This window comes from Quercus lobata, chromosome 11, assembly GCF_001633185.2.
Source record: "Quercus lobata isolate SW786 chromosome 11, ValleyOak3.0 Primary Assembly, whole genome shotgun sequence".
Taxonomy (NCBI): Eukaryota; Viridiplantae; Streptophyta; class Magnoliopsida; order Fagales; family Fagaceae; genus Quercus; species Quercus lobata.
The window spans coordinates 1,310,214-1,324,116 of NC_044914.1; the positions used below are offsets into that span (position 1 = coordinate 1,310,214).

At 31.2% G+C, this 13,903-nt stretch overlaps 1 protein-coding gene across 1 annotated transcript; it reads right to left on the reverse strand.

Annotated features, from left to right (window-relative positions):
* Positions 1 to 990: 990 nt before the first annotated feature.
* LOC115967507 (FCS-Like Zinc finger 13) lies at positions 991 to 2,238 on the reverse strand. The gene is made up of 2 exons (XM_031086617.1): positions 1,477 to 2,238; positions 991 to 1,335 (listed from the first exon to the last, which is right to left on the reverse strand). Exons 1-2 carry the CDS (start codon positions 2,091 to 2,093, stop codon positions 1,173 to 1,175), a joined length of 780 nt encoding a protein of 259 aa, XP_030942477.1. The 5' UTR covers positions 2,094 to 2,238; the 3' UTR covers positions 991 to 1,172.
* Between the last annotated feature and the right edge of the window lie 11,665 nt (positions 2,239 to 13,903).

The following is a 13,903-nucleotide window of genomic DNA, read 5'->3' on the forward strand; positions in this document are numbered from 1 at the left end:
TTTTGACTTTTGGGCCCTGTTTGGTAAATGATTTTAAACACATGTTTTCAGTTTTTAAACATTTCTATACACTTTTTCACTCACATATATTTCCAAAAAAACTGAAAACTGTTGTTTAAACACACGTACCAACGGGCTCTTGGGTGTTCCAAAGAGTGTTCATAAATTCTCAATGGATTGCATTTAATCATTACACAAGTAATAAAAACGATGAGATAACATGACTATGACAACGAGTAGGTGATTATAGTCAAGATATCAAGAAAAAAAATAATAGTATGCAATATATTTGAAGTCGTCTAAATCAACTGACTTATAAGTTATAACTTAGTGGAAATGTGAGAATTTAGATTCTAGTCTCTTCTCCCACTTATTAACACACAAAAAAAAAGGAAAAAAAAAAAAATTGTACTACTTCTCGAGTTACAAGCATTTATTTCCATCAATTTTCTTGTATTAAAAAAAAAAAAAAATCACACTGATAATTATCTTCTTTTATTTTTTATTTTTTTTAAAATTTTTGACAATCAACACTATCCACGGTTCCGCCTCTCTCCACTCTAGAAGAAAATACAAGGTGTTTTAAATGTATGCATCCTCATATTGGAACCACTTGAACCCGTGTCCATAAATCCGTCAAGCCTTTAAGGCTTTGGGGAAGTACCAACTTGCCTAACGTGAGCGGTGGTCAGATGGTTATCTTTTGCTAGAACTCAATCAAAACTTTTGATTCGAATTTCAAAGTAAAAAGGGTGTGGTGTTTTGTTCGTCTATCGATTTCGTTAACCATGTTCATAGTCGAGATTAATCCACTTATTATTCATATACTACCAGCATAAAAGAAAGGAAAAGAGAGAAGAAGAATTCCGCATCAAAGTTGGTAGTTCTTTCGTGGGTTCCCTTTTCATTCAAAGTATACGATTCTCATCATCAAAGCATATACATATATATATATATATATATATATATATGCTCTCTATACTTGCATCATATCAAAAATATATTTCCTTCATCCTTAATTCCCATCCCAACAATAATCTGATTAACTCTCGTATGTATATAATAGCCGTATATTGTATATACATATACTCTAGGACTGTTTATCACCATGCATCTGGGTCATGACCACCACTGATTTTGGTGTGTGGTCATCTTTGTTTTGGCCAAAAAAGCTAAATTGCTACGATCCCAGTTAAGAAAATTTGGCCTCTTGTGTATGATGAACTTGAAACGTCTGCAGATCTTGGTGCTTCTGATCTGCACTGTTGTTCTTTTCTCTCGTCCATCATTATTTGCCTTGACCGACACTCCGGGCTACAAAATGCTTTCTCTCCTCTGCAAATATCATACATAAACACCAATTCTTAGTCTCATAATTCATTCACAAACTCTATATAACAACAACAACAACAATAACAAGACCTTAGTTTCAAAACTTTGACTAAGAAAAGAATGAGAAAGTGTTTGAATTTGTACCTATACATGTATATGTCTTTGCCATGGAGTTTTTTCCCGCACAAGTGACATGAACTGAGAAAATATGAAGTTGGGTACGGTGAAAAATCTTCCTCGTATCTTGGCCTCGATTCCTTAACAGTAACAGCACTGAGTTTATTACATCTTTGGAGACCATTTCTTTGATGCCCACTTGTTCTACAATCATCTTCCTCATAAAACACCCTAGTTATGGACTTGCCTTGGCCATGACAAGTCACGTAAGTATAATCTTCCTCACAATTATCGCCTTGAAGTAGTTCCTCACAACCTTTATTACTATACCTATCACAAGTACTGGTCCTTTTGCTAGAATCAACTGGAATAGGACTTGATCGGTTCAAATTGGAAGTGGCAACAGCATATTTGGCCAAAATTTCACGTCCACAACCTTCCCTAGACTTCTCAAGAGCAGCAACAATACCCAATCCAACCCCACCAAGGTCATAGTTCTTTAAACCTCTAGGTGATTGCAACTTATAATTCAGCTCCAATGGACCTCTAGGACTCGTGACCATGTCCGAAAACCCGGCACGGTTGCCGGCAACCAATAATTCAGAGAGCTTTCCGATCATGGGACGAGGTCTTTTGCTTATCATGATTGGAAAATTTTTGATTTGTATCAAGAAAAGAGATAGAGATGAAAAAAAGATTATGTTTGTGTGGGAGATATGATAATAGGTGACTTTATAAATATTAGGCTACCAAATTTTATTATAGGAGTGGTTGGACTAAGCCCATGGTTTGGTTTTGTAATTATGTGACTTTAATTAATTATAATAATAAAGTGCACAACATATAATAATATATTGTTAAAGTATAGTAGTATTATTAAGAAGGATTCCCATAGTTGATTTTAGTAAAGGTCACTATCAGTGGGACAATGTTCATAAGATGTCTATGTCCAATGATTGGGACCCAAGCGTTGGGATGTGGCCCCAACGGTCGTGTTTTTGTGAGTGAAAAAGATTCCGGGTGAATAGGCACCGTTGGATGGAGGGGCAGGTGGCAGAGATCTAGGGAAGGTGGAGAAGCAATGATTACTGAAACCACTGAGCCCACTGGAAAACAATGGAGTCCTGCCCATGTTTTGTTTTGTCAATATAGAAAGCGATGTGGCTAAGGCCTACCCACTCCTCAGTCCCGTACTCTAAAGGTTGCTTTTGCCTTTCCTAATGACTAAAATACCCTTTAATCTCTCTCTCTCTCTCTCCACACTAAAAAGTTACATTTTTTTATTATACCATATACTATGAGTGTGTTTGTCTATAAATTATTTTGCATTTTACATTTTTAATTGGGTCCTATGATACTATTCACAACCTAATTAAATTTGAAAAAAATGCGCATGAGCAGTAGATATGGGTCCCACAACACTATTTATTGTTTAAAAATTATTTTACTATAGTGTTTTTAGTATTAAATTTTCAGTTTTCATCAAAATAAGTGGTATTATAATATCTTACATACTTTGCTAATTGTGTATGTTTGGTTTGCTAGTAATTTAGCATTTAACACATTAAAAATTTACTTTTATTTATTTATTTATTTTAGTATACCACAATATATAATGGAATCATACATTTTATACTCTATTTTTTTACCACTACATAAAATAGAATAAAAAATGGTTTTTAATGTTTAGCTTGGTGCTATAATAAATTGCTACTATACGCTAACAAAAATTAGATATAGCTTATTGGATGTAGATCAAATTTTTTTTTTTTTTGGGTACTTAAGGTGTTGAAACCATTGTGAATGCTTTAGTCGAGGCCATAAATTAAATTTAATCTTATGTAAATATATGTTTTAGTCAAGACCGATTTTTTGTGTAAGTAGGGGTTGAATTTTAATTTCTTATTTGACAATAATTTTTTTTTACAAATTAAGTTAATTGAAACCCAACAAAAAAAAATCGAAGTTGTAGTTCTTATCCTTGTACTTTTTTCCTTTCTTAATAGTAATTAGTAATAATCACTTCTCTAAATTATTTTTTTGATTTTCTTTTGGAGTGGAGAATCGCAACCACGAAGAACATGATTCATATCACATGATATTTATGTTAAAGTTAGTAAGAAAATATTTAATAGTAATTAGTAATAATCACTTCTTCTTGATTAATTTTTTGATTTTCTTTTGGAGTGGAGAATTGCGACCACGAAGAACATGATTTACATCACATGATATTTATGTTAAAGTTATTAAGAAAAATATTATGTAGTGTTCTAATTCAAACTCACTATCATACAAAAGTATCATTTTCATTGAACAATAGTGAATAATGCATGCAGACAAAAGCATCTCTTTTATTAATAAAAACTTTCCAAGAACGAAGCCAAAAAAGTAAAACTACGGTCTTTAAAATTGTATTCTAAATTTCAGTGATTCCTAGGGAGTGGGGACAGACGAAGTGATTGAAGTTATGTGATGTGAAATGTGAATAAGGACATTACTGACATAGAACTGTTCAAGCAGGGGCATTAGAGTCATTTTGGGTTTACAAACAAGCGGTAGCACACGGAATTGTTGCTTTAAGAACTCGATCTTCAAAACCAGGGGCCCACGTTCCAATAATAACCAAGCAGTGCTGGGCCCACTTCCGTGTGAAGTCACAGGTGTCAACCTCTGATTGGTTGGATCTATTAATACCACGTGAACTGAGTTACCACGCTGGACGAGTGACGAGTTCACCCAATGATAAAGACCTCCGCGTCATTTTTGATGGGGTTGTGTGTAGGGTTCAACTTCAAGATGTTGACACCTTCCATTATTAATTTTTTGGAGGGTCTTTTTATTTGTTTTGGCATAACATCCTTTAGTTTTTAATTTTTATTTCCTTTTACCATTATAGGTTTAATTTTTCAATCCGGTCTTACTAATGTGCGCTTAAGATATACATTAGTAAATTATTTTAGTGAGCTTTTTATAGGAAAATGAAAAAAGTGATATACTTTTTTGTCATCTTTTTCAATTTTCTATAATTTTTTTTTTCTAAAATAGATGATTAATATGTGCCCTAAGAATTGTGTGCCTTTAAGACGTGACTAACACGGTTTGTCATATGAATGGATTTCTTTCAATTTGCTAGTGTGGGCACACTCTTGCTATGGGCTTGGGAGCACGCCTTTAATGTGAAAAAATATTTTATATCAAATGATACCATGGTTTTAAAAACTAGACTAGGATAAAATCAGATTTGCTTCTGGTTTTCAGTTGTTAACTGGTTTTAGGCATTTTTTCAAATTGGACTAGTCTCCAGTTCCTGGCTCAACTGGTTGGATCAGTTTTTAAAACCTTGAATGATACCACGTCAGCGGTATCATTTGATACCAAATATATTCTCCACTAATGTAGAGGTTAAGTTGGAAAATTACTTTGCCATTTTGTGATTTTTTTATTAATTCAAAATTTATTGCTAGATTGAGGTATAACTCATGTAAATTCCAATATATTAATTAATATAAACCTAAACAAATGACCAAATTGTAACATTTAAAAAAATATATATTGTGGACATATATGCACTTGAAACTTTAAAATAATATTAAATTGAGGATTTTATTATGTAATTATTCTTATATTTTATTACTTATATACAAATGTGGGGCCCAATAATTTATGGGCCAGGTCCACTTGCCCGTGGGGAGTCTAAAGGCCCAAGCCGAAAAAAAGTAATGGCCCGGAGATGCAGCCAAGCACAGTTTCGTCCTCGGCAGACCCAAAGCCCCATTGAGGGTAGGGGTAAAAAAATATAATAATAATAATAATAATAATAATAATAATAATAATAATAATAATAATAAAGGGATAAATATGGAAGGAGATCTAAAATATCTGGGGAGAATTATCCCTACACTACCCTTCCCAGATAAGGCTCTGCACCTAACAAGAGCTGTATTCTTCAGCTTTATCAACCATCCCCCACAATTCTGGGACTAGACTGATGGGACAAATATCAGTCTAATAAAAGATCGGCCCTACACGTGGACGAAGGACAGCGGACGTAAGCTAGTATAAAAGAAAAAGTAAGTGAACCTAGAAGAGGACGCTCGATCCCACCTCCAAGAAAGGGAGAGGATCTGGATGAGAACATCTCAACAACACCTGAGATTACAGAAAAAACTCATCGTCGGGTAACCGGGGTAAGACCCCAGTGGTCCTCGGATCAAGTCCGAGGAGGCCCATCCCCTAGGATGCGATGCTGTAGGGCTTAAACGTTCAAGCCCAAATCCTTTGACCGGGCACCTCCCCGTGACCAACGGCTAGCTTTTCAAGCCCACTCTCTACAAATCATATTGTGAGGGATCTTTCATGCGCGAGCCCAACATCCTTATTGGGCCGCTAGAGAATTGTGTCCTTACAACAAATTTTCTACGAAGATGACAAATTATTAAATTAAGAAATTTGACCTATTTTGTATATCATTTTCTTATAACTTTAAAGATAATTTTTTTTTCTATTCATTTTCCTATACATTTTCATACAAAATAGAATAGAATTGAAGTGTCATTTATTGATAATATTATTATTTTTATTTGTTTAACCTTAAAACAATATTAATTTTAGGAGTTTAAATCAATTGAGCTGTAATCTTTAATTTGGGGGTTTAAACAACTCTTGTGTTTTAACACATTTTCGAGTTTTCATTATATAATTATTCTTATATTTTATTACTTATATACAAATTTTCTTAGAGAGTGATAAGTTATTACATTAAGGATTTGAGCTTCTTTTTTATTTTATTTTATCACTTTAAATATAATAATAATGTTCTTTTCCCCTCCTCAGGATTAAAATATTAGACCATTTTTTTTTTTTACTTCCCTAACCCTTGTTGTCATTTTATAGGTTTTTGAACCCTTTAACTTAAGAGGCATTGATAAGATAGGAAGTATTTTTATTTTACTTTTACGACATAAAAAAAATCCATTAATTATTATATAAAATAAAAAAATTAAATAAAATTCATAAAAATTAGAGAAAATAATAGGAAAGTTCAAATTTTAAGATCGGGAAGGGGGCAAATTAACTAAAAAACCAAGTTATTTATGGCCTATTTGGAAGTTTAGAGAGGGAGGAGAGTAGAGGAGAGTAGAGGGGAATGGTTCCCCTCTACCTTGTTTGGATGTTTTTAAAATTAGTAAGGGGGAAGAGAATAATTAGCCCTTCCTCTAGTTTGGATGTTTTAAAAATTAGGATGGAGATGAGAGGAAATGATTAAAATAGACAAATTTACCCTTATTTGAAATGGACTTGCAACATTGGTTTATTATTAATTTAGAAATGGTAAATTAGGAAATTTATCTAGTCAATAATTTATTTACTCTACTCTCCCTCTAAACCTCTCAAATTTGGAGGAATTAAAAATGAGGGGTTAGAGGTGGTTGAAACCCCCTTAAACTCCTCCCCTAAAAAACTTCAAAACAAGGTAATTGAATTACTCTCCCTCCCTCTACTCTATTCCCCCTCCTTTTTTTATTTTCCAAATAGGCCATTAAGTAATTTTTGGTGGGATCAAGGGTGCAATTCACCAGAAATTATTAGGTATACTAGGAGGACTGCTGACGTGGTTCTCACTAACCTTCCAACCAATAAAATATTGTTATTTATGTAAAATATTTTTATAACATTTTCACAACAAATCATAGGTGATTAGTTATTATTAGTTCAAATTTGAATTTAACACTGAGATTACTTTTTTAATCCAATAATAACAACCTGCCACTTAAAATTTGTTGTAAAAATATTGTAAAAATTGTGTGCACATATCATTTCTTAAAAAAAAAAAAAAGTGGAATGTATTTATGGCAATGGCATTGCCGAAATAGGAGAGGAAAAAAAAATTCCCTCCTATTTCGGCAATGCCATTGCCACAAATCCATTCCACTTTTTTTTTTTTTTTTAAGAAATGATATGTACACACAATTTTTACAATATTTTTACAACAAATTTTAAGTGGCAGGTTGTTATTATTGGATTAAAAAAGTAATCTCAGTGTTAAATTCAAATTTGAACTAATAATAACTAATCATCTATGATTTGTTGTGAAAATGTTATAAAAATATTGTGGACGTAGCATTTTTTTTATTCCTTCCCAGAATTCGACAACCATTATTTATTTATTTATTTTTTCCTCCCATTTTCGGCAATGGCATTGCCACAAAATTTTTTTCCCCCTATTTTGGCAATGGCATTGCCACAATTGGTTTTCGGTCAGCAGGTATGGGTAGCAGGAATTTCGGTAATGTGATTACTGTAATTCAAAATTTTCTCTCTCCCACTTTTTCTTTTTCTCTCTCATACTTTTGTTGAATTTCGGCAACACTGTTGCCGAAATTCACTCTCTTTCCTCATTTCCTTAAATAACTTGGAATAGTACCTATAACGCAAATAAACTCCGGATTTAGCAATATTCGGCCAAAACACTCTATTTTTAAAGGGTAAAAAAAAAAAAAAAAACTTTTTAGGTGTCAAGAATCAATCGGGTTCTTTCACTTAATTTTTCATTAATGGCTGAAAGTGATATATTTGGTGGTATTTTTTTGACGATATATTTGGAGGTACTTATTATCTTTTAGTGAATCAAATCTCTTTTTTTGGGCTAACTTTTAAAAGGTTAAAAAATATATATTCTACTGTCAAGATTCAAAAACATCGGCTTCTTTTCTTTTACTTAATTTTTCATTAATAGCTGAAACTTGAAAGTGATATATTTGGTGGTCTTTTTTTATTATTATTATTTTTTTTATGATATATTTGGAGTTACATGATTACCTTGGTAAATCAAACCTTTTTTTTTTTTAAATTATTATTAGTTAGATATTTAATCAAACTCAAACTCAAACTCTATGTTTTACACAATATATGCAAATTCAGAAAGTTTAACTCAAAACTCCAATTAAAATATGTATGATGATAAATAAATCTTAAGTGCCTGTTTGTTTGCACTTTTGAAGTGCAAAAAGTGCTTTTTCAAATCACTTTTTCTATCTGCCCGTTTGGTAAGACACAAACATTTTGCTTTTTCTAAAACGTGGCTTTTTGAAATGTGAACAAATCGTGGCTTTGACACAACACATGCGAGCTTTTGTAAAAGCTAATGCGCGTTGATAAATGTTACCGTTGAGAAGCTCTCTTCAATTACCAAATTGCCCAACAATTTTGATTGAAAACCCAATTTTGCCTTTTGATAAATCAAGGTATGTAGCTAGAAAGTCACGGCTTCCTCTCATCTCATATTCAAGAACAAGACTTTCCTCCGTGCTGCTACACAATTCGAACCGTGTTGCTGCAGGTAAATGTTTCTCTTACCGATCCAGACTGGTCTTCTTTGTCTTCTTCTTCTTTCTTCTTTGTCTTCTTCCCAAATTACCTGTGAAGATCAAGATGAAGAAGTGCGTGGGTGTGGGCTATGTGGCTGAATGTGTGGAGGAAAGTAGAGAAAGAGAAAAAAGAAATGGTATGTTCTAGAATGAGAGTGGACAAATTCTAGAAGCTTGATCTTCTGGTGTGTTCTTTTTTTTTTTTTTTTTTTTTTGAAAAGTATCTTCTGGTGTGTTCTGGTGAAGAAGAAAAGTATAAAGAAAAGTCAAAAGTGGAGATAGGGAGAAATAAAGAATACATGTGTGGAGGAGAAAAAAAGATAAAAAAAATATATAAATAAACGTGCGGATGAAAGAAAAAGAGATAAAGAAAAAAATAAAATAAAGAATAAAAAAATAAAATTAAGAAATGCTACTGTAATATTTTTACAATATTTTCAGAATAAATCTTAAGTGGTGGGTTGTTATTACCTAATACTAGTGAAAAAATAATTTAAGTGGTGTGTACAAATTAAAATCAGTAACAACTTATCATGTATGATTTGTTGTAAAAATATTGTAAAAATATTTTTAAAACAAATTTTAGTTAACAATAAATTATTATTGTTGTTATTATTATTATTGTAGGGATAAATGTCCAGAATAATATGTTGGGTCTTGAGATTTTTTCTGAGGACGTTGAATGGTCCGAGGAGGGGTAAATAGTTATTTAGAATCCCAATTTAAAGTCTCATGAGTAAGGAACAAATGGAAGGTGGTCCGAGGAGGAATTACTCATCGGATGTGGTTTATGCACTCAAATATGTATTCCAGTAATTAGAATGACCCTCCAAGAAGCTACAATGATAGGAACATGTCTCATGAACATACAAGAAGGAAGGAAACGCAAAAATATCTAGGGAAAAGCTGCTGTCACCGCATTAAATGCATTGCAGCTACTTTTCTGGCCGCATTTATGTGGAGAAGACCTCTGAACAGTGTTACCTTGGTTACCACAACTCACAGAAAGCCAGAGAGGGTATCTGATGGGACAGATACTCAAGTGGAGGCTCAGATGATCAACAAATGTAGAATCAAGATGTTCCACAGGGAGTTATATAATGTGAGAGACCCTTTATAAGAAAATGATCGGGAAAAATAGAGAAATAAGACTGTAGCAATCTAAATTGTCTTTGTATCTAATTGTGATCAATATATACAAGTGTGACCTCCTCGGACTGAAAGTCCATTGATATCAAAATCTCTTATTTGTGTTTGATTGCCATTCAATTCAGTACTACCTGTTGTTCAACTCACTAGGGCCTAGTTCTTTGACCCACTCTTTATAAATTTATTGTATTGGGCTCATTGGGCCAAGATCCCATACATTTTGGGTTTAGGCTGCAAATCGTGTCCCTACAATTATTATTATTATTAAGTAGTTTTTTTTTAGTAAGTATTACTAAGTAGTTGATTTAAGTATGAAATAAACCCCCGTATATATACATTGTCATTTTTGGTAATTTACAACTCAAACCGTCACTTTTATTAATTTTAGCAAAACATTCAGCTTTTTCAAAAAACACTTTTTAATAGTTTTTACCAAACACTCAACTTTTACAAAAAGTCCAATTTCATAAAGTACTTTTTAAAAACTCCACTATTTCAAAAAGCTCAATTTCTAAAAGCTGAACCAAACTCATCCTAAGCCCCATCCGTTCACGGCCAAAATTTATCTAAAACACAATAAAATTTTTTTTGTGGTTTTCAGAGATGTAAACGTGTAATGTAATCTAAGATAAAGAGATGATGATGTCACCATATACAACTATTATTATATGTACCATTATTATTGTCAAGCCTTGGATTATCCTAATACTATCTCTATAAAAATTGAAGTATTTTTTTTTTTTTTTGGGAGAATAAATTGAAGCTAAATTTAACATATTTGGATTTGATCAACTGACAGAGTTTCTCAAAGTATAAAATTCCGTAACTTTTACTTGATGAAATGGCAGACTTTCTTAAAATATGAAATTCATAACTATTATATGAAATTCCATATATATATATATATATATGGGGGATAATATAAGACACCTAATCAGCCTCTGAATTAGTCTTATATTTGTCAATGTCATCAATAAATTATGGCAATAATTGGTGGATGATTAAATAAATTGCTTGTTCTTTAAGCAATAAAGGTTTTAGGGTATCTTGTTAATCAATATATTTTTTTTAAGTATTCGAGTTTAATTCTAATTATTTTCATCTGAACATTTTGTCTAATTTAAGTAAGATTAGATTTCATTTTCTCGATCAAAGTTATCAGGTTCAAGATCCTACACAGGATAACTGAGATGGTTTGGGAATTGGATCATAGAATTGGCATGAGAATCATAAGATCCTACTTTCTAATTAAAAAAAAAAAAACTAAAAAATACATATAATTATAATTCATAATGAAAAATTGAAAAAAAGTAATTTTTTGACACAAATTACTAATAAAAGGAAAAAGTATCAAATTACAAATACATAAACAAAGTTCAAAAGTTACAACTCACAAGTACCAAATTCTAAATTCTAACACACAAATATACATAATGTCTCACATAAACAACAAAAAACAAATAGCAATACTTAATGTCTCACATAAACAACACAAAACAACTAACAATTCCATTAAACGGTTACCAAGATAGTAAGATTTATCAAATAATCTTTCTAACATTGGGAAACTATAATCAGTGAGTGTTTGTTGAAAAAGTATAATTAGTGAGTTTCTATGTTAGGCAACTAAGTAACTAATCAACATTAGAATTACAAAAAAAAAGAAACCATTGTAGGTGTCAATAGTTTCTCTCAAAATGGCGCCATCATGCTCTCACTCGCTCACTACACTCTAGTCTCTTATCTTCTCTTCTCTTCTGTCTTCTATGATTTTATTGATTAGGTTAAGGCCTTAAGGTGACATGAGACATGAATTTTTTTATTTTTTTTGCATTGTTTTAATGATTTTTTAATCAATTTGAACTAGGGCCGTTAAGCAAATCTTTATATATATATATATAATTTATTTTTAAAGTTCAACCTGAAAAAGATAATTGAATTTTCTTTCATAGCATAGGATCTTTAGCATCACTACAAGATCAACATTTCACATGGATTTCCTCCCAGTAAAGATCTTATTAGGACGTTGTAAGGATGTTAGCATCTTAAGATCCAGATTGGGATACTAATAACCATGTTCTCGATCAACTTAGCTTTTGACCAATTCTGCTATTGCTAAAATTTTGAATGTTAATATTGATATAATGTCAATACTGCTATAAGATGAGAGTACCATCACTAAAGGTATTACAAGTTTTATTATATAACACTTACAAATTGATATGGTAATGAATGTAATTGGTGGATTTCAACCACTTATAACTGAATTTTGAATTGTCTCTTTCTAATTGGAGATACGTCAATTTATAAGACTAACGTAATAAAAATTGTAGCCCTATTTGGAGAATTTTAAGTAAAATTATGGAGTCTCCGTGGTCAAGGAAGAGAAAGGTACCAATCAACTTATACAGTTATACTACTACCTTCTCAAAAAAAATTATACTACTAAGAATCAAAATCTAGAATTATTTATTCATTAAAAAAAATTATTCAAAGTCTCATACAACTTAAATTCATGGGAAAAAAAAGTTCATTGCAAGTAAGATTTTTGGAACAAACAAATTATACATTGAATTTCATTCTATTAAATAGGTTTAATTTTATTAAAAAATTATTATTTTTTGGTTTCGCAAAATAGAAGGTAAAATAAAGCTTTCATTTGACTAGAGGTACGTTGTCCAGGTCACAGGTGTGGCTTTCATCAGGTCTTCTAAACTATTTCCAAACTTAGATAGTGACAGATTATTATAATCAATCAAATCTAACAAGATCAACGATAACATTTGTTTATGTGATGTTTTGTTTTACATTGCAACATATAAAATTTTCTCCAACAATCCAAGATGCTTAAGTTAATTGTTTGATGCTGCATTTGAATTCTTAATAATTAATAAGAAGATCCTACAAAAAGCAACCACCTCGTTGAAGATTAAGTTAAAGTAAGTCAGGGCCATTTGATACGAAAATATCATTCTAAAGTTTAATTTTTTATTCAAATGTTAATTATAAAATGTTCTTTCTTTCAAATTTTGCAAGTCTAGAATTGCAAATAAACTGTCATCTTTAATTAACATATAAATAGGGCTGTAAATGAACAAAGACTCCATTTATATCCCTACTAGTTATTTTTCTTACTTTTCCGTTCTAATTTGTTTAATAGCTTAAACTAGGTTCCATTTTAGATGAGTTTTCAGTGTCAATCAAAATAGGTCATTTGAGAGTCTAATCTCTTTGTATTGCTTTCTTTTTTGGAAAAAATATAAGAAAGAAGGGGGTTGATTTAGGCTCCTTCACTAGCTCAAGTTCGCTCAAGAAAAAGCTTATTTATGTTTGTTTATTTAGTAAACAAGTCAAACTCAAGCCCAACTTTAGACTTGATTATTAAATGAGTCAAACTCAAACATATTAATATGTTCATGAATATGAGGGCTCGAATTAACTATATATATAATACTATATATTATTTGTATAATCGTTTAAAAATATGTTTATATAGACTTGAAATCGAGTTTTATAAGATTGTTAATTAGTTCATACGATATAAAATTATTATTTGTAGTTTATTCATAACATAAACAATCTATATGTAGTAAAACCTCATATATTTGTGAAGGAGTAAAACATTTTTTAGTCATGGGTTTACTATATATAGGAAAATAATAAGTTAATCAAGTAACTCATAAACAAGCTCGAGCTTATTCAACATGTAAATAAACAAAGTTTGAACATATAATCTTATTTGGTGATGAGTTTAAACTCGGCTTATTTATAGCATACATATAAATGGCTTTACATGCAAATACTTTGGAATTGTTTCACATTTTGTTAGTATATCTTTTGTTTCTTCCTTTATGATGTATTTGTGCCGTTCTAACTCTTGCTAGTATTACCAAAGAGAATAAGAGGCCATTATTTGGTTAAAAGAATATATCTATATA

Excerpts from the sequence above, each read along its gene's own strand:
- LOC115967507 (XM_031086617.1), bottom strand. The coding sequence starts at position 2,093 with ATGATAAGCAAAAGACCTCGTCCCATGATCGGAAAGCTCTCTGAATTA. Across the intron at positions 1,336-1,476 it reads AAAGACATATACATGTATAG|AGGAGAGAAAGCATTTTGTA; the intron begins GTACAAATTCAA and ends TGATATTTGCAG.